The 26,404-nt window shown below is 31.5% G+C and overlaps 2 protein-coding genes and 1 pseudogene across 2 annotated transcripts; 1 reads left to right on the plus strand and 2 right to left on the minus strand.

The window, feature by feature from the left end:
* Window positions 1-5,081: 5,081 nt before the first annotated feature.
* LOC139506295 (solute carrier family 22 member 6-A-like) lies at window positions 5,082-19,871 on the plus strand. The gene is made up of 8 exons (XM_071295435.1): window positions 5,082-5,395; window positions 5,826-6,250; window positions 8,247-8,480; window positions 9,132-9,263; window positions 9,882-9,964; window positions 10,650-10,767; window positions 12,482-12,554; window positions 19,080-19,871. Exons 1-8 carry the CDS (start codon window positions 5,090-5,092, stop codon window positions 19,278-19,280), a joined length of 1,572 nt encoding a protein of 523 aa, XP_071151536.1. The 5' UTR covers window positions 5,082-5,089; the 3' UTR covers window positions 19,281-19,871.
* LOC139506292 (uncharacterized) lies at window positions 13,426-17,208 on the minus strand (annotated as a pseudogene).
* On the minus strand, window positions 14,860-18,261 carry LOC139506291 (uncharacterized). The gene is made up of 2 exons (XM_071295433.1): window positions 17,215-18,261; window positions 14,860-14,999 (listed from the first exon to the last, which is right to left on the minus strand). Exon 1 carries the CDS (start codon window positions 17,985-17,987, stop codon window positions 17,217-17,219), a length of 771 nt encoding a protein of 256 aa, XP_071151534.1. The 5' UTR covers window positions 17,988-18,261; the 3' UTR covers window positions 14,860-14,999; window positions 17,215-17,216.
* Window positions 19,872-26,404: the final 6,533 nt, after the last annotated feature.

Below are 26,404 nucleotides of genomic sequence, written 5' to 3' on the forward strand. Positions count from 1 at the left end.
CATTAAGATACAGTCTTGAGTTTAAGTGTGTATCACATCAATGTTTTTGACAAACCTTCATGGAATCTGATGAAATTTGAAAAGAAGCTAGCTTATTTAGACCAAAATACAGTATTAAGAGCAAAATATTTAAAATATTTGTATTCTTTTTTCAATTCCATAATGATCAATGGACTTAGTATTTTTACTAGCAGCATTCAAATACAGTCTAAGGTTGAGTTTTTCAGTCATCAATAACTTAATGGAATGCTACGTAAGCTTTTTATGATAGAAAGACAGCATCAAGAGCAAATTAAGAAATATGGTTTTTTTTCCTTTTCCTGCATTTTACTGATTAAAGGACTTCAATTACTTTGTCAAACTTTCATAGAATTTAATGCGACTGTGACAGAAGATTTTTTATGATGAAGGGATAATTGTAAATCATATTTCGTTTTTTTTTTGCAATGGCATTGTCAGTTCGTTTTCGACAAATGAGTTTGACTATGACTTTTGGATCTTCCGCCCCTCTTTTACTGATAAATTTTAGTAGTATACATTTACAGACAGTCTGGTATGTTTTTGACATGATACATTTATAAACCTTCATGTATTGTTATAAAACTTGGACATGTTGGACAGATGCTAATTTCCAAAATCACGAAAGTTTTAGCACATAAACCATATTAAAAAATTCTTTTGAAATGCGTTTTATGTCCTTTTTTTATTGTTATGTACCAATTTGATAAACTTTTACATACTTATAAAAATGAGAAGATGTGGTATGATTGCCAATGAGACAACTCTCATACAGAAACCGAGTGAAATAAAACAATTAAAGGTCACCGTATAGCCTTTTACTATAAGCAAACCCTAATACAGCACAGCAAGCCACAAAAGTCCACGGAACAACAAATGCAAAACAACCCAAACCAACGATCTATGTACAAAACAATATTTGAAAAACAAATATGATATACAACAACAAGCGACAACCACTGAATCAATGCTCCAAATCAGAACAAGCTCACATGTTAAGAACGCAGCGGGGTTAAAAATGTTCGCCGGCGCCGAACCCATCTAGTTTTTTCTTATTTATATTTTCTTCTATATAGCTGGATATTATGGTCTTGTTTTTATCCTTGCTTCAGTTAAGCTTTCGTATCGATAACAGTTTTTTTTTAATAAATAATACTGCGCAGACAGATGAGAAGGTTGTTTTTTGCATTTATGATATTTACAAAGCCACTTTCCGGACACATCGTTAATGTAAATTAGAAAGGAATCTGCCGAGGAATTAAACTGGTGTATCTGAAGATTCAAAGGACGATTACGAAACTATAAAACTATTTGAAATTGGATTTTGCTGTATTTATTGCAGTATATCATTGTAATAATCTTCATTTTCTGGGGAAAATTCGGTAAAAAACAGGCGCGTAGCTACGTTTACGTCAAAACGCCCGGGCGTACACTTGAATTGGTTAAAAAAAATTAATATCAATAAATCAAAAAGATCTGGTTTAAAAGCTCGTAAATCTTATTTCAATAGCTTGTAATTGCGAATAAAAGTGATGAAATTGAATTTCGATCAAAGGATACAGTACTGAATATTTATATTTTATAATTTTCTGTCAGTCAAAGTCTGAATCTACTGTGAAGTCTTCTTACTTTCCTTTTGTTTAAAGCAATTCATATTCAGCGGAGATTCAATAGGTGCTTTGAATTTTAGCCGAGCCTGCGACATTTATGTCTCGAAAGCAAGAAATAGCGACCCCAGATTTCGTCGGGGGTGTTAACATTTAGGTTCAGTATAGTTAAAGTTTTATTTTGTCAAGCCTTCACGAAATTTAACGAAAGTTGGAAAGAAGCTTTTTATTCTCAAGAGTATCCAGAGCATAATGTTGAATTTATATATTGAATTTTCCCGTATGTTTTAGTCCTATAACGTATGACCTCGGGGGCATTATTTATCATTTATATTTACTTGTTTCTGATATATTTTTTTATTATCAATGTGCCACCCGAAAAAAATTGAAAAAATCGGTATAAAAATGTTAAAAATTGAATAAGAATGCGAAGTCATATATGTTATAGGACTACCATATTTTACTGATAAAAGAAATTTCAAAATACAGTCTGTGGTTAAAGTTTGTTACACTTCAATAACTTTCTTAAACCTTCATCGAATTTTATGAAATTTTGGCAGAAGCCTTTTTGGGATAAATGTATGAAGCAAATTTTAAAAAGTATTCTTATCTTTTAGTAATTAACAGAAGGTCTGTGATTATTTTTTTTTTACATGACAAATTTGAAATAATTTTTCAAATATTGTCATATTCCATCTCAAGAAAAAAAATTCTTCAGAAAATGTTGTTGATTATCTAAACTTCTGTAATCATAAATGGACTAATGAATGGATTCAATTTTCGCGGCAAGCAATGTATAAATTAAACATAAAAGATTAAATAAGATGGTCTCCTGGGTCCAAAGTATGTTCAACTTGCTATTGATTAGGTTTTTAATGTCAGAAAAGAGCCTCCCCCTCGAACCGACTACAAGTAGATGTTATAACCTGGATTTGATTGGGGCCCCCAAACCACTCGCCGAGGTTAGGGCGTACACTTAAAAATAGCCTAGCTACGCCACTGTTAACACATTTTTTTGCGACTTTTGCTAGGACAATCGTAGATTAAAAAAAAATTAAATAACAAAACAGATCAGTAAGACAATATCTAAAATATAAATGAAACGGCCAAAATAAGTTGAATCCTTTTATAAAAACAGTTGTTTTTTTTTTTATCTACTTTTGCTTTTATAACAACTATTATACCAGATATAAAAAAAAAACCATAAACAGCAAATTTTGTCACCTATACGAGACTGCCATCGTTGTACGATTCAATATATAGGTGTTATTGCCACTCAATGAAGATTTACTTATATTCTACTCCCCTCCTTCTACTTTGGTTAATAGGATACAATGTAACCCCTGATGGGGACTTCGTTATTCAATGTTAAAAAAAAAAGTAAATGCAAAGAAAAAATGACGAAATAAATGCTAAAATTTACTCTTAAAAATCAAATATGAATAAAAATCAAATATATAACTATTGGAAAACTGCCCGAGATAATTATCAACTGAAGATTAAAATTATACATCACTATATGAAGCTGATTAATTAATTCCTCCCTTAATGTCCAGTGGCAAATATGTCATACATATTCACGACGAGATGCAAAGTGGATCAATCTTAAGCAAATGATAACAATTTTAGAGCGACACTTTAATCAGCTAGAGCGTTGGCTAGAGGTTAAACGTATGCCTTAATAGAATAAAGTTGAACCATGATCAAAATCGTAAGTAATCTATTAGCCCCTCCCCCCTCCACAATCAGTAACGGCCACTATAAGTAAATGAGATATGGACTTATTTTGTAAGCAAATTCTTATAGCAGCCAACATTTCCCGGTTTCTAATAGGTTTATATTTCCACTCAAATACTGTTTGATTATTGACCGAAAATGTTGAATTAACCAAAAGCACATTGATTCTCTGAAATTGTAATTTATGGTTTTTCGCTGACTGTTTTTCCCCCGATTCTATTTTGACCCCCTGATTCTAAGAGGGCGTGTCTTATTAGTCATGCCCGATTAGCTTTTAGTAAATTGAACCTCAACTTAGAGACCTACACCGGGTTAATAAGTTCGAGGTACAATAAGTAAACAAAAGAGACAAAAGAGATCCTTAATGAAATTGAGATCGTCCAAGGTATCTTAGATAATTTTGCTTTGAATAACAATGGAAAATGCACGAACACGTTTGTAAGATGAAAAAATTAGGTAATGACAACATTTTAAGAAGTAGCCCTGAAACTGAAATCTTTATGTTGAGGTGATGAAACAGATAATGAGCTTTTTCAGAGTTTTTTTTTAAAGATTTTTGCATTTAACCTGGACAATCATATTAATTTCAGACAGAATATTTTCTTAATCCTTTAACTTTTACACTTGCTTAAATATTAATCAATGAACATGATGATTTATTATCCTTAAACACTTACATGGAATGCATATAAAAGCTATAAAAACCTTCTCAAATTTATCTTTTATCTAAACCATGTAAACAAGTCAAAAGATTTTTCTTAAAAGTCTATATCATGTATATGGGGGTGTCAGATAAAATTAAGTTTAAATTAAAATTTAAATGTTTAAAAGAAAGGCGAAAGATACCAGAGTGATATCCACTCATAAATCGAAAACAAACTAACAAGGCAATGGCAAAAAAAACAACAATAAAACGATCAAAAGCCAAACAATAGAAAACAAAACACAACATAGAAAACTAAAGACTGAGCATGAACCCAACAAAAACCGGAGGTGATTTCAAAGTAATCATTGGTTCATCAAATTTTTTGTGTTGTTCATCAGTCAGATGTGTACTTGGTTAGCATATCCAACAACAAAAAAACGAATTAAGATTATCATCATTATGTTGTAAATTCGTAAAACGTTAATATTGACAAAGAAACAAATTTTCTGGGATATATTGTTTATGAATCATCGGTAAGTTACTCTGTGTGGCAATCGGAGGTCCGTCCGTCTCTTCGTCATCACTTTTGTGTTACTATTTTTTCTGATCCTCTTCCGATTCGGATGAAGGCTTCCACTTCTACAAACCTCGGATGAGTTCGTTTGAAATTGGGTGCCGTTTGTTTTTCGGGACTTTCGGGACTTTCGGGACTTTCGGAAAGAATCATATGAATTATTGACGCCATGATCGCCTTTTCAATTGTTCATCAGAGCCCGTTAAAATTTGTAAAGTACATTATATCATAGAGGTGATAGTTCCCTGGACGATACCTTTGACTATAAGATATTTGTACTTTGGTTAATATGTGGCGTACATTTCTACTGCATTTGCAATCTGGCAGGGGACTTCGTTCAACCATCCAGATTGATGAAAAGTATTTGATATTTTGTGAAAAGTTGTCCCATTATCAATTAAAAAAATCTCTTCAACTTATAATTTTTATTAAAGATTGAATTGCTGGTCAAACATTATATACATTAACTGAGTATATGACTCTTCTTTGTTGTAGATCAGGACACAAATGACAGACCTTAATGAATATTTAGAAGAGACTATAGATAATATCGGAGGACTTGGACGCTTTCAATGGATAATTATAGTTCTTTTATTTGGAAGCAACATATCAGATAATTGGAGTAATTTAATGATGGCATATGGTGCGGCTGTTCCAAATTGGCGATGTGACCTGACTTCATTAGAAGGCCTGAATTTTACTAAAGCAAATAATATTTCAGACTTGAAAATATGTGAATTTAAAGACAATTCTATTTCAATAATATGTAAAAGCCGGCTTTATGATCCCGGTATGTCCACTGTTGTCTCAGAGGTATGTTACTTAAACTAGGTATGAAAAATTATCCTTTTTAATTCAAAGTTACTGTTAATCAAAAATTTAATTTCATAAAGTCAGCCCGATTATAATATTTAATTCAAAGATAAAGGTATTTAGCAGTTTTAACTTTAAGAACGTTTACACTGCATTTCAAATACAAATACAGGGTTGAAGTCATATTCAAAAGAATTAAGTAAGTCAGAAATAACATCTATTTAGGACAAAATATGAACTCATCATGTTCTAAATAGTAAAGGTTCCTTCCTAGAAGAAATGCTCTCAGAATCTTGATTAATTATTCAAGCTGATTATAAACATGATATCTTTAACGATTTTTTTCTTTGATATAGTTGCTTCATTATTTCAAAAATTATTCAGAAATATATGTTATAAATCATATCAGGGTGCTTTTCATCTATTTCAGTGGGACTTGGTCTGCGATAAAAGTTGGGTTCCATCCACCATAACAACGTTACAAATGGGAGGTTTAATCACTGGTGGATTTGTTTCTGGTCATGTTGCAGACGCTTTTGGGCGTAAAAGTACATACGTTTGTGCATTGTTCACAATTATATCATTGAACGTTGCGGCTGCTTTCTCATCCACGTGGGAAATGTTTGCAGTATTCAGATTTTTTATTGGTTTAGGGAGTGGATTTACTACATCTTTAAATTTTACATTTGTTATTGAGTTCACACCACGACAATCAAGATCTATGCTCAGATTTTTACCTTGTAGAGAACTGTTTGGAATGCTTTATGCATGTCTTTGTTGGTGGCTGCATGATTGGCGATACATCCAGATAGGCAGTGCACTTTTGGTATTTCCATATTTTATAGGAATTATTTGGTGAGTTAACCGTATGCATTCAATAGAAAGTATTTATGGAAGGAGAAAATTGTAGCAATGAAAAAATATAATTGTTCTTCAAAATGTACACAATAAGTAATTGACGTTGAAAATATGTTAAGGGTTCCTCTTGCATAATTATTTATCGCATGGTCTTTGAAAAGATTTATATTTCAATATTGTATACTGTTTTTTGTCCTCTAATCTTGTTTCGTTTTTAACCATGACATTGTCAGCTTGTTTTCTGCTGTTGCGTTTGAATGTCCCTTTGGTATCTTTCACCTCTCGTCTATGCAGTTAGTTTCTAGCTAAATTACAATTTAAATTGATTCGTTTTGTCCTTTATTTATCAGCTGTTATTTGATCTGATTTGCCATATTTTAATAATACCGTTGACAAAATCTGTCTCAATCTGAAATGTTCACGAAAATCATATTTTGATATCAGTATCAACCCCTGCATAGGAAAAACATTTCTCTTTTCTCCAATGCAGTGCAAAATTGAGAATTTCCCGATGTATTCCATGTTTTATTGCATGAGGTTATATCTTACTGGAATTATTACAAAATATGTATATATATGTATATATTCGGTAAGTCTTCACGTCGAAAAAAACCCTCATTATTTGACAAAAAATATAAATATTTTGGTTTGCGATAATTTTTGTACACGTTTTATATATAATTTTTGCTATAATATGTTTCATTGTTTTTAAATGAACAATTTCCTTAATTTACACTATTTCAATTATGACTTTTATTAGTAAAGTCTGCTCATTTCATGACAAGTTTATTCGATATACTTCGAAAAATTGTTATGCACTGGCATACATAAGTCTCGTCCAATTATTTATCTTAATCAATTTATGAAGGAATCATCTCATAGGAATTTATGATTATCATGAATAGTCCTAATTCTAACAAAGTACACCTTTCATTACTATAAAAACATCGAAATACATATAGATGTTGTTTTGGTGCAATTTTTTCGTTGAATCTATTAAAATGTGTAGTCTTCAAATGTGAAATGAATTGCATCTACAAATATGGAATTGAAAAAAGAATGCAAATGCCAATTTGAACTGAAGATTAATTTAAGCTGAAATTGTTATAGATTTAGAAACACATGTGATTTTATGCAAAATCTTCCTGTGGCGTTACAAAAAGTTCAATCATTCCCAACTTCAGTTTTCAGTTTACATCTTTCAAATCTAATTTAGGTAGTAAGCAAAATTTACTGGAATTGTTAATGAATTATACATTTATAAAAGATGGTACAGATATTGTGAAAGCAACACCAAATTTATCTATAAGACTTTTCATGATGATTGCTCATATATTGACGTTGTATATTAATTAACTACATCTGAGTCCTCTCAATTTTAAAATCATATAGTATAATTTATTTATCATTACGCTCGTCTGTCAATTTCAAGAAAATATATATATATATATATATATATCGTAAAATTTACATTAGGTCTTCTGTTGTCTTGATAAGTTAGATAACAATTCTGACCAATCTGTTTTACTTTAAAATTGTAATATTTATTTTGACTACAAATTGAACACGTGTTTTAATTGAAATACAAAATTTTAATTCGTCTTTCATAGTTAGCACATGCAAGAACTGAAGCTCAAAGTTAAAGAAAAAAAATCTTTTACAACCATTTTGTGGTCATAAAAAAGTGGAGGTATATTTTAAATAATCATATTTTAACAGGTCTTCAATGCAATACAATTTGGTTAAACAAACACTGACAAAATGGAAAGAAAATTACCAAGCACTATGAACTATATAAGATAGAATTTATTAATCACGGGTTTCGTTCAAAACAATCACATGTATTGTGGTGTGAAGATTAATTTGTTATCTAACTTGTTTTACTGTTTAAGAATAATTATTGTTTTGCAATGTAAATATCTATAGCCTATCATTTAAGCCATCTTTCATATTTTTTTCTCTGTCTTACTCATACATGAATTATATTTTTAAGGTTTGTACCTGAAAGCTTTAGATGGTTGGTGACACATTGGAAAATAAGGAGAGCATACGATGTGATTAAAACAATAGCAAGTATGAATAATAAAAAGCCACCAGAGTATGACAAATTTCATGAAGAAGTGATACAAATAAAAGATTTGGTGTCTGAAGAGAAGAAATACAGTGTTCTAGACTTATTAGATAATCCTAGACTTCTAAAGATAACACTTTTACTGATGGTTGCGTGGTAAGTATACATACGTTTATTAGTATGATTGACTTGAATATTAAAAGTTCATTTAAGTTTACAGAAAGAAATTGTCTATGTATATTTGATAATATCTGAAATCGTGTTAAAACTTCCGCCGTCATCTATCCTTTGTTTGCATCTCAAGAATATCATCAACTGTAGAATATTTAAAAACAAAAATATCTGCCGTCATTATTATGCTGAAAAATAATTATTTTGTAGAAAATTCTCCTCCCCAAACTAACAAACCAACAGAAAAAGGGAAAGAGCTTGAATTCGAAAATAAAATATACCATTAGTTTATAAACTTATAGACAATGTCATGCAATATACAAAAAGAAAAGAAAATGCAGCTATTCATGTCTTATTTCACACAAATCGTTAAAAAAAATCTTGAAAATTTCTTTTATTCCTAAGTTTGTAGAAAAGAAATTGTTTGCTATTATCATCTATTCACTAATCGATTTCTAGATTATGGTTTGTAAAAAGATTTAATTCAATTTTTACTGTTCATCTCATTTTTATCAGTTTTCTAAAGTGACATTCATTGTCGAAACACACATCTAGGACAGTAAAATAGATGCCGTTTATTTATCACAAGTCATATTGTTTTAATATTTGTCACATTAGCTAAAATATTTCTCGTAGGTTTAGCGGTGGATACGGAACATATGGTATCTTTTTTGGAGTTCAACAGCTTGGAGGGAACATTTACTTAAATTTGATTCTTCTGAACGCCATAGGTTTATTTCAAGTGACGGGATGGTATTTTGCTAACTGGTAAGAAATCATCGAATATTCATCCAGAATGGTTCGAAAAGATATGCTTTCAGTGACAACCAATCAATTTCCGAATACAACCCATTGTATTCGGTCGTCAAATATACTGCGCGAACAGTCCACTATTGGCTTTTTAAGCACATAAACAGCTATAAAAATGCAAAAGAAAAAAAATATTCGGCCGAAGCGCTATTCTGATTTACCTCTAATATGAACACCCGAAAACCAAATATTTGAAAGCAAAGGATGTTTATGAACAGAAATATGTAACGAGCAATACATGCAATAGGACCAAAAGGAGCCGTCAATATTGGCGTATAATTTATTACATCATTTTCTGCATTCTGTTTAACCTTCCACTGATTGATATAATTTTTTTCAACAGTGTTCTTCACTAAACTACTATTTACAAAGACAAATCATAGCAACAAATACTATAAATAACAAGTAAGAGAGAAAATGGTAGCTTTGGTAAATATTTTTCCTTTGCAATTTACCCACGAAGCTTTCCAACTCGACGTTCAGCTGATAAATATGATTTACATTGAATTAAGTAATATCATTTCATTAGAAATAATCATTATCATGCTGTATTATGTTATTTTTTTATATGCTCAGCATTGGAAGAAGATGGACGACATCAATGTTTTATATTATTGGTGGATGCTCTGGGATGATCGTAGGCATATTACAAGCCTTAGGTAATATAAAATCATTTGAGGTTTCCTTAAAGAGAAAAACAGGTGAAAATACATATAAAGGATTATATGATAACCCTGAATTGTGGACATTACAACAGACCAGCATTCGATTCCTTCGAAAAATGGGAGTTCACATAAAGTCAAACATAAGATATAGATTGCATTAGTATAGGTTATGGTAACACCAGCTTTACGCGATCGAATCGTTGTTTACAAATACAAACCTTTGTATGTAAATGTAAAACACAAGATTAACAACAGTTTACAGTGCACGTAACAACAAAATAACCCTAACCATGAACTAGGAAATAGAAATGATGAAAAAATGAACGTCAAGTAGAAATTGAATTGCAAGTATATTAATATCAACTTGTACATGCATATTTGAATATAGCATATAATAATAAAATACAGCCAAAACAATCAAAACAGAAATAAAAACATAGTAATACGATATAATTATTTATGTTTCTTCCCGAACAAAAATGCGTATGTAAAAAGTTATATTGAGTAACTGAAATGTAATTCAATGCTCTACAACTTCGTACTTTATTTGCCTTTTTAACTTTTTTATTTGGTGTTTGATGAGTCTTTGTAGACGAAACGTTTGATGTATAATATGTCCATCCTTGCATCTATAATAATGATCTGATGATGAGTTTATTCAACTGTCTTTATGTTTCAGATATTGAAAATAAGGAAACATTTGTAACGGTTTTTGCACTTCCCTCAAAAGCATTTGTGACTGCTGGCTGGGTATCTGTCATGCTTATAACGGCTGAAATATATCCCACTGTAGTAAGGTATAACTGTTATAACGCTAAATGTGATAAATATTAGAATTGGTAATAACCAATATACAGAAACAAAAACAAAGAGTAAAAGCACCTCTTTACACCTGTACATGTTTATAATTCATTTATAATCCGACAGACCGGCCATGTTATAGCTGAAGACCTTAGCATTGTCAAAACACTTCACTACGAATTTTGTTAGCCAAGTGCCTGATATATTTTGAACTAAAATCATATTTTTTTTATCACCAATCAAAACTGGACTTCAAATTTACCATAAAAATACCTTCAGTAAGTTGATGAGAATATGATGTGAATAATGATCTTTCAAAGCCTCTATTTGAGTTCATACAATGTAAGTTATGATGTTTCTTGCAATAGTAAAAGAACATTTGACTTATCTATTTTCTACAGAAATATTCCTCATTCTAAATTGAAAAACAGACGGAATGCTTTCTTTCTTAAATCAGAATTATGTTACGTGTATCGTTTGGAGGACTTGTTCGAAAGATAATCCACACTTCTATTAGAACTGACAGTTGTGCTCTGATTGCCGACCTGTTCTTTTTTTCTAACGAAAGTGACTTTATACAGAACCTTCTCAAGAAATATGAATAATAGCTGGCGTTAACTTTTAACTTCATGTTGCGCTATAAAGACGATGCATTTCAACAGAATAAGACAAGTTTGGTGACTATTTATATCCCAATGAACTTTAGATAAAATTAGTCACACAAATCAAAAGCAAAGACTTAAATGACAGTCTTCAACAATATACAATTGTTCCTGATAAGATATAAATTTCGAAATATTTTACATCTTTAAGGTGGCTCGTGGGTACAAAAATTTCAGCAAAAAATTAAACCTTTATTTTTTCATTACAAATTTAATTTATTAAACTATTAGTTATTACTTTATGACATGGTACAAAAATCAACCAAAAAAACGATTCGATTTGGCCCCAGATGACTTTTAAAATGTTTATATCATTGAAAAAGCTCCAAATTATCTCCCTTTGATGCAAAAATGCCATTTTTTTTGCATTAAATTTGAAATATCTTTTTAAACTCATCGGTGACCTATATTTTCTATTATTGTTTTCAAATAAGCTGTACATAAACTTAATAATTGTAAAATCTAAGCCATTTCTGTAATTAGGTTATTTTTTTATTTTGATATTACCTCTATTTCTCCTATTATTTCAACAGAAAAAAAGGACATTAACAAAAATGCATGCTTCTTCCGGAGGCAGATTGTGACCTGAATGAACGGTCACCCCATTTTTTTATTTCATTTTTCTTTTAAGTATTTGATAAAGTTCATTTTAAAAAAAATATAGCGAAATCCTATATAGAAAAATAAATGATTTATACCCAGGAGCCCCCTTAAACATAGCATTAAAGATGTTCCATCTTTAACCATGTTTACTGAACAGTAAACTACGTATAGTAACCTACAGAATTAGTGACAGTAAACTTAGAAAGAAAAAGATTTTTCAAATTTTCAACCTCCTTCAACCGCAACTCGCAGAACAACCAATTAAAATGATACAATTGTTTGTGTTTTTTTGTTGTTGTGTTTTTACATAATATTATAGACTTATCAGATCTACACACATTTGACGAAGTTTCAACATTCTTGCTTAAATGTTTGGTTCTATATCATCACTCATTTTGGGGAATATAAGTGCACTAGCCTTTTTACAAAATATCATCTTTTGTAGAAACATTGGTTCCGGTTTGCTTAATGCATCATCTGGATTTGGGATAATGGTAGCACCAATTGTGAATTTTGCTGTGGGTAGTATTTAATATTTTGCATTATTATCAAAACTTAGTTAAGGTGTTTGTTATTCTTGCTTTTGATTTTTTGTTAGATATTCAGCATCCAGTAGTTTTTTTTGTTTCTGTTTGATTTTTGTTATTTTGTGTTTTTTGTGGGTTTTTTTTTTATTTAATGCCAATAAAAATGTTGCCCGCTAATCCCTTCTTTTCTTTTCATAATTCTATTGCATCCAGCTTTCAAAATCCAATTTTGAAAATCTTTTCAAATCTTTTTAATTTTTCATACTTTTTGAGAGAAAAAAAATGGTGCCAATGTAAAATGTATGAGAAATCTAAAAAATCATTTTCCGCAAAATTTTTAGTTGATTATAATTTTTTCTAAAAAGAAAAAAAATGGACACGGACCTGCCATTTTTTTCTACAATTTAAGTTATTTATTGACTATCCTTTCATCACAGTCTTTTAAAAAGATAGTTATTTTGAAACAGAGGGGCGAACATCCTTAAATAAATTATATTATAGAAATGAATATTAAAGAAGTTATAGTACTTATATGTAGCTTACATCCTGTTTTCCGCTGACACATGTTGTACATGGACAGTGTATCAAAGGCTATATCTATGTTGCATTGTGATATTATAGAAAGTTAACATTATATTCTAATTCGCCAACTCAAACGAATATAAATTATTTAATAAATAAAACAACACATAAATAGGATAAGTGTGCCTACAGCTGTAGCAGCCTTTAATATTACATTACATTCAATTTCATTCTCAAACTAAAGTCCTTCACTTTAAATTCAGGCACACTACCATCAGTCCAATCATACAATAGCACAGTTATATACAGTAACAGTAACACAATCAAAAACTATCTACAAAAGAGGAAAAATTCATATTAATATAATGTACTAATGCATATACTCCTATTAACGATAACCATCTCATAAAAGGGGTGGGTGGGTGGGTAAACATAATAACGAATGCTGCTACGTCGTACTATAGGCAAACTTCGAATAACTTAATTTTCTCAAGCTACCCCCTTAAGTAATACTTAATCATGCTTTTCACGAAAATCATGAGGGCATATACCCGTAAAACCGGCAGTACGGGTATATGCCATCCAATCAAATAGAACGTAAACACACACCATGTGCTTGATATAAACACACACACGTGTTTATAGTAAACAATCACTTGACCGTTACAACGTCATGTGACTTAATACCTTTAATAAATATATTTATATTCTAATTCGCCAACTCAAACGAATATAAATTATTTAATAAATAAAACAACACATAAATAGGATAAGTGTGCCTACAGCTGTAGCAGCCTTTCGAAAGACAAAGAAAGCAAAAAATGCAAGTAGATGTGAGATGTGAACATAGAGTGATACATATACAATGTATAAAGTATATTTATGAAAATTATATTCCCAAACTTTTAGACACTGTCAGTTTTTCTTTTATATTTTCTCTTACATAGCCATCTTTGGCTTTATCTGAAGCCCATCTACCATGCTTCTTGAATAATCTATCCTGAATGCCAGCTGATGCAGCTGCAGTAGCTCCACCTGATCTCAAGCTATGTAATCCAAATTTGGACTTATCTAAACCGATAGATTCAAGAGCTGATAATATAATTTCTCTTACTCTAGTATATGATAAAGGTGTAAGACCTCTCAGTTTATAAGACTTAGACTTTTTACATAAATACATGGATCTAAATATATAATCTGAAGATGAAGTGTCAATATTAGATAATAATAAATATTTCTCCAACATACTAACAGGACATGTTTGTGTATCTGTTCTAGCAATTAAAACCTGTGTACCTTCTCTATAATGATCAGTTTTGCTTTTCGTTATGAGCAAAGAGACATGTGAATCAATAAATTTTAAATCAGATCTTTTTAAATTTACCATTTCAGAAAACCTTAAGAACCCTGCATAGCTTATAAGACACATACAACAAATTCTAATCTCTATAAGATTGTTACATTATTGACCATATTTAATAACAATTTTCTTTAAAATATCTGGTGTAATTGGTTCTTTTTTATTTACAATAGCATGTCCGATCTTTCTATGAGCTCCTTCTTTAACCGATATACACAACTGTGAATAACACGGGTTTGGATAGCCTGCTAGTTTATGAGCCCAGCTTATGGAATAATATGCTTCTTCAACCTTAGCATACGAATTAAATGTCTTTGACAGGTGTATTAAGTACAATGAAACATAAAAATCTGAAGCTGGTAAAGGTTTAACATTTAAATAGTTATTACACCACTTACAGAAATTGTTAAATGCATATGAATATTTTCTTTTGGTATTCTCGGCCTTCGAACGCAGACAGAACTCAGGTAGGCAATTAGATAAAGATGTCAAATCTTGGTCGACTGGCTTAGGCAAGGATTTCCATATTCCACATGAAAAAATATCTGAAAAACGTGCATATGAAATAGAAATATAATCTACTATACAACAAGCTTACAATATAATTAAATGACCTTGCCAGATTTATTTTTCATACTGGCCATGTCAGTGAGACCTTGCCTATTAAATTTGGCCTTGTCATCAACAAACGACCTTGCCAATAAATTTGGCCTTGTCTTTACTATGCGACCTTGCTCAACAGCCTTGTCGTAAATTCTTACGTGAACTCAGCGTTCAATCTAATAGCTAAAACACTAGAAACGAATTCAGAAGATCCCAACAAGGACTTATTATTCATACCATGAATAAAAATGTTCTGATTTGGTTGAAATTCTAAAACATCAATTACATATGGTTGCAAATGCGAACCTCTTTTAAAAATCATTGTCCAAAATGACGAGGAAGGCCACTTTGGAACGATCAAAGTGCCTCTAGCTTTACATAAAATCAAATGTTTAATTGCTCTACAGACAACAGAAATTGGAGGAACAATCCAATTAACTTCATTGTTCCAATTTTGCGTGAACGCATCAACTGCTTCAACACCTGGATTCCAGAACTTAGAATTAAACCTGGGTAATTTTTTATTTAAATTACTCGCAAATCTGTCCACAGTATGCGGACCCCACATATCATCTATAAATTTAAAAAATTCTATGCTTGTTCCCCAGTCTTCTATATCAATCATTTTTGAAATATAATCAGCTTTAGTATTTTCAGATCTCGGGATCCAAACAACATCTAACGTAATATTCAATTCAGAACACAACTTAAAAATATTCATAGCTATCTCTTGTAAATGTACTTTTGAACTTCCTTTCTGAACAATGAAAACACAGTTATTGTTATCTGTATGCCATTTAACACATTTATTTCTTAAACGGTTTTTAAAAGACATCAATGCTAACAAAATAGCTTGAAGTTCTCTCCAAGTAGAACTCTGTATAGACTCTTGTAAAGTCCACATCTGATGAAAAATATTAGAGTCAATATCTATCGAGTAAGCACCAGCAGCTACATTACTTGCATCAGAGTATACAACCACGTGGGGAAAAGAATAACCTGCTAAATGTTTTCTGTTCAATCTTAGAATGTTATTCAGCCAAAATGTGAGCTCATTGAATACACAATCGGGACATTCCAATTTTAAATTTAAATCCCACTTTACTCTGCTTTCAATAGCCCAGTGTAAATAACGGGTCATTAAACTAGTTATGTTACCCATGACTGGACACATAGAAATTACCTTTCCAGTTACCTGAGCCAATTCTCGTGCTGTGAAATTAGGAAAGTTATTCAAAACATCAACCAATGATGCTAGGGTATTTTCAATCCGTCTATCTGATATACTAATTGAAAAATCAGACGAATTCCAAACTAAACCTAACCACTCTAAACATTGGACTGGTTCAAAAATAGATTTTTCCCTGTTAATAAGAAACCCTGCTTCTAACAAAGACGTTTTTACAAAAGATGAACATTCGGAAGCTTCTTGTTTATTTTTACCCATTCCAAGTCCATCATCTAAGTAAAGCACAATATCTACGCCGTTTTCTCGCCAGTATTTTACGATTGGACGTAAACATTTAGTGAATAGATATGGAGCAGACGAAAGACCAAAGGCTAAAACTGTAAAACAGTAAAATTTATTGTTCCAGCAAAATCCTAAATATGTTTGTTGTTTAGTACATACGTCATAATGAAAATAACCAGACTTAAGATCAAACTTAAATAGATAGCAATCTTTTGTGAAATAGTTTAAAGCCACTTTCCAGTCTTCAAATTTAATTCTTTCTTTTTTAATAAAAACATTCAGTTCACTTAAATCCAAAATCAGACGTTTTTTGCCCGAACTTTGAACTGCAACACTAAGCGGATTTACAACAAAAGGTTGAAATGGAGTTTCAATAACACCTCCGATATCAAGTAATTCTGAAATTGCTTCATTTACAAATTTAGAATGGACATTAGCAGATTTGTTATTCTTAAATGACATAGATGTAGGAGTCTGCAAAAAAGGAATAACATACCCATTTTTGATAGTATTTATAACAAACTCATTAGCACCTATATGTTTCCAAAATTGTATATGCTTGCGTAAGCTATATTTCACCCCTTTTGCAACAGATGAAATATCAATATTATCAAAATATTTTGCATGTGACATAAACAGTTCAAACTGTCCGTAAAGATTACGTTCATCTAAAAAAGTAGTATAAAAATACTTATCATTAATTCTGTTGCCTTGTTGTCCCTGAGACACCTGGTTTTGTACTGAATAGGAGGGGGCACTGAGTTCGCCAGTGGCCAAGCCGGTTGCAGTTGTAACAGATGTCCTGAGATGACGGTTCCCTCCGTCTGCCGGTCCGAAAGGGCGGCTGTTGGTAGTTGTTTTGTCTAGCGTTATGTTGATTAGGCATAGGTACAGAAGGAGCAGAAGCAGTAGCTGTAGCGGTTCTATAAGGATGAGGTCTTTTCTTTTCCTTGATACTCCTGATGGCACGGGTTTCTGCAGAACGAATGCGCTTCTCGTCTTCGGAGTCGGAGGCAAGGTCGTCGCTTTCATATTCACGGACGGTTTTCCATCCTGCAGGAGATTTGTCTGCAATGCGGATGAGTTTATTTCGCTTCTTAACCTTAAGGATAGCTCCAGATACCAATTTAAGACAAGCTGCATCTTCATCAGGAATACGCTTCTGGAGCTTAACGAGGTCGGCCATGATTTCACAATTAAAGTTGAATTGTATCTGGTTGCCCTCACCTTTGAGTTTAACTGAAACTTCCTGCTTGAGTTTGGTAGAAAAATTCTCGTTGCCAACTGCCAAATCTTTGTGTAGAGTAGCGATCTTCCCATCAAGATAGGTTTTAAACAGAGAGAAAGTATCCACCAAGTCGTTATTCCCAGTATTATGTGCAGAAATACCATCACGCAACGAATGTACACTAGTACCAGCTGGCAAAGATTCATGGTCGGAATCTAGAAGTTTCTCGGAGTCAGACATACCACAATAACGAATGCTGCTACGTCGTACTATAGGCAAACTTCGAATAACTTAATTTTCTCAAGCTACCCCCTTAAGTAATACTTAATCATGCTTTTCACGAAAATCATGAGGGCATATACCCGTAAAACCGGCAGTACGGGTATATGCCATCCAATCAAATAGAACGTAAACACACACCATGTGCTTGATATAAACACACACACGTGTTTATAGTAAACAATCACTTGACCGTTACAACGTCATGTGACTTAATACCTTTAATAAATATATGTATGTTTATGTTAAGAATGAGAAACGTTCAGTTTTCAATGTTTCATAAACATACTGCCAACTTTCTGTGTGATCAAAACCGAGAATATTATACTTGATATGTTTACTCTCTGTTAAAATGCAAAACACATAATCAAAAAAAAATATGCTAAACACATTTAAAGATTCCGAATTAATGTTTCAAAGGAGGGTTTTTCCTTTGTAGTTTATCAACCGTTCTGTAACTTGAACCAATTGAACTCAGCACCAATTTAACTCTGTTCAACATTACATAAGTTCTACACATTTAAGAAAAAACTACATCCTTACAGCCGCATTTTTGTCCCAAGCCAGGAGGGCTTTTGTGAGTCTTGTATGATTTTTTATTTTAGTACATTTATATATGTCGGAGTTTAGTATGACGTTCATTGTCACTGAATTAGTACACCTTTTTTAGGGTGAGGGTTTTCTCGCAGTTTTGAAGACCCATTGGTGGCTTTCGACTGTTTTCCGCTGTTTGGTCGGGTTGTAGTCTCTTTGACACATTCTCCATTTCCGTTCTTAGTTTTACAACATTATATAGCGTAAACACACATTTTCTAAAAAAGAGGGAAGTTCCTTTAAAATTAAAGCCAATAAGTAGTACATCGCCATGCAGCTTGAAACAGTTCTATTTAGAATAATATTTACCATAAAACATGCGACGAATATCTGGTTATTTATTAATTTAGATGCGTTTCATGTTAACATTTAGTTTAGTATAGAAATTGGTTTATTAAATAATACGAGCATTTACCACCTCCTCAAATATTTATGGCATTTATTTTCGTTATTTTTCAGAGTCAGAAGATTCCTGGATTGCTTTATCTAATATTTGCCGGTCTCATGTTCTTATCGGCGTTCCTTGTGATTTTGTTACCAGAAACAAACAATAAGGCTCTTGAAGACACAATTGACTTTGATCCAAACAACTCTATGTCAAGGAAAATAAAAAATTCTTTTAATACAACAGTACAAAAAGGTTATGAATATCTGAAATAGACAATATACTTATTGTTCTTTCATTTGCTGTATAGAGATATTTGTCCTCAAGAAAGAACTTATTTTGTCTTAGAAAAATGTGTTCATATTTTATTATTATTATTTTTTATTTGTATTTTACATGTAATTCATAATTTACTGTGTTTAATAAATTTTATTAAGTTACGTCCTCAGAAAAAAAAGATACCACTTAAACCAACTACAAATGAAAGAGGATTGAAATTACTGGGCAGTTCGCGATTTTACGGACATATAACGAAAGACGTACACTTAATTTTACAATAAAGATGTTTGCCAATATATCCAATCAAACCGGGAAGTGACATCAAAAGTCCTGCATCGTATATCCATTCATATATCATATTCAAGACGAAAATAATATATATATTCTTCAACGATATATAAAGGACATGCTCCCGCCTTTGTTAGGTAATCTTACTATTTTCCAGTAAGTTGAGTATAATCTCGAGGTTAAGGTAACTATGATATTCTGTCATATGTTGTTGATTTAAATTTTCAAATAAAAGCGCCCAGCCTCTTCGAAGTCGTTCTCAAAATATCATTCATATTTCCAACTTTCCCATAGAAATATAGAAATTCACTTTATATTTCTGCTAACTTTTATTTTGTTTGGTCTAATAGTTAGGTTGTCATGAAACGGAATTCCTTTATAACATAAATGTTTAAATGGAAGAGAAAATGTGGAATATTTTTTTCCGCTGGAAGAAATTTTATAGTACTTGTTCCTAATGGAAAATATGCTACAGAACAGTTTCCCATAAGGAACAAACATTTTCGCTATGTTCATAACAAAGTTTTCAGGAGGAACAAATATGTGTTGGCAATGCGTATGACATGCATAAAACCTATTGATAGTTGGATTTAATCTATGTATCATTAAAATGGTTTTAGTCATTAAAAAGTTTATTGAATATGCATATATCAACTGAGACGATGTTGGTATTGACTAAAACGCTTGGTTTTTTTAATTGCTTCAATTATCTTTTAAAACCGTAATCGTCGAACAAATGAATGGTGTAATTTGCGACACTCAAAACAGTACAAAAACATGAACAAGAAGAAGCCAAAAAGATATTCAGCTCAATTTCCTTTGAGGAAATGTTTAACAAACATTTTTCCCTTGAGGAAATTTAATGAATCCAAATTTCCCTTGAGGAAATTTCATGATTCCAAATTTCCCTTAAGGAAATTTCATGACTCCAAATTTCCCTTAAGGGAATTTCATGATTCCATGAATCCAAATTTCCCTTAACTGAGGAAATTAAGTGACCCCAAACAAAAAGACAAAAAAAAAACCCCGAACTGATGCATTGATAAATTTACACTGAAGAAATTTAAAAAAAATTTCAAAGTCGTAGACGAAGAACAGTATCTAAAATAGGGTGATAACCACGAAACCCCACTACATACCGGGTTTGATTGCAGGTGCTGTCGAAAGGAAAAGGTAAGCAGGGCTTGATCCAAATGTGACACCGTTATGTGATCATCTGAGTACACGTTTTGAGATAGTTTAACTCTTATTCGGTTGTGTCACGTTCTGTTGAAGTCTGGCACTCATAAAACAAAAAAAAGCTCTGTGATTACAACTTGAAAGGGATAACTAACAACCAGATTATTTTGATAGTTGGATAGCTTTTAATTCTACGATAGACAGCAACAAACGACAACAACAGGCTATTATGCTCCTTGCTTGGAATTGGGACATAAATAATGGGACCATATGTTCGTGGCCAATGCACCCTCCCCTCAACGGAACAGTGACGTAATAGCATTAATGTATTAACAACAAATCGTATTATAATTTACAATAAAAATATTAACTACCTTTTAAATTTTTTATCATGGTCCATCACATTACCAAATTAAGTTTAAGCAGTCCCACCCCCATAAAAAAAGAATACGACGAAAGGAAATAATATTCAAGACAGTGATAAGTGTAATAGATATATTTATTATCGAAAAAGGTTAAAAAGTGTAATGCATTATCGTTCACTATTTCATTTTAATTATAATATCATTATTCAAATAATAACATAAAATTAAATTACATAATAAGTACTTCATTTGAATTAATACAGGATAAAAAAAAATAGCTAAATATTTTAGTTTAATTTTTTGTTTATAATACATATAGTATATGTTAATCTATTGCAATAAAAAATCATAATATCTAATAAGATTTGTAGATTTAGCTAACAAAGTCCTTATATTTGTATAAAGTAACATTCGTTTATAGTGGAAAATTGTTTTAACGTTGAATAAGCTACAAATAAAAATTACTTGCTGGTCCCTCTCTGTGATTACCATTATATTACGCTGGTTCATTTTCTATTCGTACATCAATGTTTTTGATACACCAATAACAAAAACTGAAATATATAGAATTGATACATTTTGTAATTATTAAAAATTATATCAGAAACCTAAACTTAATTATAAAATAATGAACCTGTTAAGGGGAGAGAATACTCGCATAACTTTTTCGAATTGGCACATAATACAACGAAATGTCACTCTTGCATACAAATGGCACATCAATATAATTAATTATCTGCGAAATCGTCCCCCACCTTCAATGATGATTCTAAATTATAAATATAGTCAAAAGTTGTTAATCTATAGATAGTTAAGACTAAAGAAAGCTAACCCAATGTAAAAATATTTCTTTGCAATTTTTTAAAACTTCCTCAGAAAAATACTCGAGCCACTTGACTTTCATAGCTCAAAATTAACGTTTTTACACAATATTTGAATAAAGTAGTTAAAGGTTATTCGCTTCTCAAAGTGTAAGACGCAATAAAAATCGTATTCTTGCACCATCCTACCGAAATACGGATTTAATTAAGTCCTGAACATCTCGACATTTCTTCGTATATTTTGAACAAAACCGGTTTTAACCAAATCACAAGTACGTGTTAAGATCCGACTAAATACCTATTTTCCTATATGGTCAGGTAAAGTTGCTACATATACACGTGATTTAATCTAATAATGTTAGTCTTTTTTTTTGTGTAAACGCCGGCGTAAACTTTTGAAATCGGGTCATGGTGGCCGAGCGGTAGTCAAAGTACTGTATCACTGGCCTATCGACACTCAGGTGGTGAGTTCGATTCCAGCACTTATCCTACATAATCCCTAGACTTTTTTATCCAGGCACTCCGGTTTCCTCCGCCAAAACTGACTGCCACGAATATCCTGAAAGTTGCGTTAAACACAAATCAATCAATCGACCACCAATAGAATGATGACAGTGACACGAGAAATTGTTGTCATCGTATCATTATTTGCTGTAGCTGGTTGTCATGAATGTCATGGCTGGTAGACTATGGATCAAAAATTTTTGTTAATGGTTATATTTATTTTTATGCAAAATCGAAAGTGTTTCAGTTTTTGTATCATTCTGTACATTCTACTCACATGTTTATCATTTTCAATGTATGTATTTACAAAATGACTGGAAAAGGCAACTTCATGGGTAATTTTGTGTGTGTAAAATATACATGCGTATCTAGTAAAACAATCATTTTCGTTTTTACCAAATTAAAAATTGTGCTTCGTGTTGCTCCATCTTCTGTTGTCTGATTAGCGGTTTTTGTGACTTTTTTGTCTTTTTGTCGTTTGTTTCTCGATCCTGGTTCTGTTTATTTATTCTTCGACTTTAATGTACATTTTTTATTAATTCACGCTATTAAAAATGTGCACTAGATTCTATAATTTTAATATGATACAATGTTCTATCCCTTTCTTGGCAAACACATCGACTTCAAATACCATCAACATGCACAATGTTGTTTAAAATCGGTAGAAATTATTGACAGATCGATTCTCTATTATATTATATAAACAGATTTGACAATCATGTGATTAGAAATACATTAGAAGATGTGTTTGATCTATCAAAACAACGAAATACGTGATAGAAAGTGAACAAAAATGATAAAGATTCGTGAAACTAACAACTAATGAGGCATTTAACGTTTTATCTTGTTAGGACATAAGATTCGTTAAAGTTGATTATAATTTCATGAAGTACTGTCTTTACAAATAATGTTAACACTAGTGACAGTTTTAGTATGGACCTATCTGGCTTCGGTGGGTAAGGTATTTTTAAACTTTTACGTAAGGAAATGAATAAAAAAGTATAAAAAGGAAAGGAATAATTTGTAAAAAGTAATTATTCATAATAAGTATCTTTTTCGTTTCTTTCTTTATTACTTATTTTGGTATCATTACCGAAAAACATCGACTTCGAAATACAAGTATTTGTAATGAAACTCATCTCTGTACATAAGTGTAAATTTGAAGTTATTGCATGCTGTATATACACATATAAAAGACAAAGATGATACCAAAAAAATCAAAAACCTTGTATAAGAATGCAAGCAAGTCTCCAAAACACTACAGATAGGTATTACATGTATTATGCGGAATAAAGTTCAGAAAATGCAAAGTAGTAGTTTATAAAGGGCCAATTAAAAAGCTTTTCTATATCCGAAAGCAGTCTAGAACCATATTTATTCAAGCATTAACAGTTGTTCTGACCAGAAGTAACAATCAAACTTCCGGGATCCAGTGCGCTCTTATATGAAATTAAAAGTTATATTAAAATTTTCAGCCAAAGTCAAGATAAGGCATAGATTTGAAATGAATTCTTAAGAAATGACTGCTACTTTATTTGAACTGAAAAAAATGTGGACTTTAAAGCCTGAAATTGAAAATTTTAATATAATAAGCAATAGGCTTTCAATTAGTGTTTTTGTTCCTGAAGTTGATATAATTTTTGTCCACGACGTTTGGAATCCTTTTATCCGCACTGATTTACATCATTAAATGAATAAAAGGAGATGTGAAAAATACGTAATTGCAATCAAAAAACAAAATACTAAGATGTCTGAAAGTCAGTTTGTAAGTTATTTGTTATGTTCAGATTTCCCATCAGCCAACAATAAGCCTCTACAAACTATAATAATCAGGAGAGATTTACCAACAGTCAACCAGTCAGAACAGGTGATCAAATGACTACATTGAATCCCACATCCATCTCAAATGAATCGGGTTTCCTACAGAACGAAAGGATACAATCTGCATCTAGCGGTTCTAATCAACCAGTAGAGTTCGACAAAACCATAAACCAGTCGTTTATTCCGTTTCCATGGGATCCAAGAAAATTTTCTCTGCACAGTTTATCTTAGTTTTACTTCACCTAATGATTCATTTCAACCAAATAAAACTGCGTCTCCCTTGCGACTTTTGGGTGTTTACTCAATGGAATCAAACAGCAACCGACTCAGTTCCAATACAAACAAGCAGATGAATCCAAATGGGAAATTTGATTTTTTTTTTCAAGAAACTAACGCTAACATCATCTTCAAGTGAGAATGTTGTAGCCGAGACCGTGAGAAAAGATAATAAATGTAAATAATAGCCAAGATAGCTCCCTACAAACAGGAAGATCACAATAGTTTCTTAGAGATGACGACACCTTACAAATGGCAACTGGAAATAAACAGTCCTCTATATCACAAGGTCAATTAAAAAACCCAGCATCAATCAAACCAAGCTCAAGGACTCTTCCTCAATAAGGTTAAAGACAATTCAAAGAAGACAAAGAACTTAGTGGTGCTATCTTACTACATGGTATGCAATGTTTAATTTCAACATTTTCTTTTTAAAAGAATTTTACAGATTACTTTACCATTATCACTCCTTATCAGGTGCAAAAAACAGAAATTACGAATTTGTGCACTGTGCCATCGTAACAATGCAAAGAAGTTTGTACAGTTTCACGATTGACACTTTTCATCGGACAGTTTTTTTTTCGAAAAATATTTACACTGTAATTTCTAGTGTGCTGTAATAAAAAGTTTGGAGGAAAAACAAGAATATTACAATGCGTACATCTAAGGGATATTTGCTGCTTGTGTTTCTTCACAAATAACATCTTTTTGAATATATATGTATTATGCACCAAAAATAAAATAAAAACTAAATACAAGTTTACAGAGAAATACAATTACAATATAAATACAAATACAATAGTTGAGGGTAAGTAGTTGCAGTTATTAAAGCGGCAGAAAACCGTAAGAGCAAAACCTATGCACATAAGAATGTGATTTTGCTCTAAAAATAAACATGACAAATTGAGAAATGTATTACGCTGGCCCGCTGTTGCGTACAAAGCGAAAGCAGCCAAGCAGCACGTCATCTTAGAAACAGATAAATGATAATAGTATAGTATATTTCACCTTCTATTACGTACGTAATAGACTGTAGTAGACAGTACTAGGAATGTCTGTACACGATGTTGTGTTAGATATAACCACGTAATGCAACTTACATTTTCCATTTTGATTCCAGAAAAAAAACGACATTGTATCTTCAAAACACAAAGAGTAGCACAGTGTACTATGGACTCAGAACCACTATCACATAGAACATGTAGAATATTAGCTGTGTTTTTTTTTAAATTGATATAGAAGCCATTTGAAGTTACTGTTATCTTACAGGTTGCACTGAATAAAATAAAAAGAACAAGTCATCATAATGTGTACTTCATTGAAATCATTATGAATAAGAAAACCTTCTTATATATACAGAAACTCTTAACAAATCAATAGCATCATAAATTATTACGACGTGAATTCAAAAGTAAGAGATTATAACTTTAGAAAAAAAGAGTAGAAACAGCAGGTCACAATAATTTTGACAATTATTACATATCAAGGAGCGATTAAAATGCCTGTGTTGTTGTTTCTTTGATGTATGTCCCGTATCTCATTTTATTCAGATCGTAGGACAAAAACTGAAGTTAGAAGAAAAACAACAAAAAAAGCTATACCGAGGCTCATTTTTGAAAGTCTATCAATGCTTCTCAATACTAACAACTGTTTATTACATGTACATTACTTAAACAAAGAAAGTGTATAACAATTGAAGTATGCTGTTTTTATTTAAACACTTTGGTTATGACCTACATGTAATTATTGAAACTTTCTTAAATATCTAAATGTAGTAGTGATTCTGGTTACAAAATGGGCTTTATTTACGTTAATTTCGGAACAGATATAAGTAACCGATGCACCCGGTATAATGTCCGTTTTTCT

Source organism: Mytilus edulis, unplaced genomic scaffold, assembly GCF_963676685.1.
Source record: "Mytilus edulis unplaced genomic scaffold, xbMytEdul2.2 SCAFFOLD_109, whole genome shotgun sequence".
Classification (NCBI taxonomy): Eukaryota; Metazoa; Mollusca; class Bivalvia; order Mytilida; family Mytilidae; genus Mytilus; species Mytilus edulis.

Coding starts and splice junctions, on each gene's coding strand:
- LOC139506291 (XM_071295433.1), bottom strand. CDS start 17,987: ATGTCTGACTCCGAGAAACTTCTAGATTCCGACCATGAATCTTTGCCA.
- LOC139506295 (XM_071295435.1), top strand. CDS start 5,090: ATGACAGACCTTAATGAATATTTAGAAGAGACTATAGATAATATCGGA. Junction 10,768..12,481: donor ATATATCCCACTGTAGTAAG/GTATAACTGTTA, acceptor CATCTTTTGTAG/AAACATTGGTTCCGGTTTGC. Junction 12,555..19,079: donor CACCAATTGTGAATTTTGCT/GTGGGTAGTATT, acceptor GTTATTTTTCAG/AGTCAGAAGATTCCTGGATT.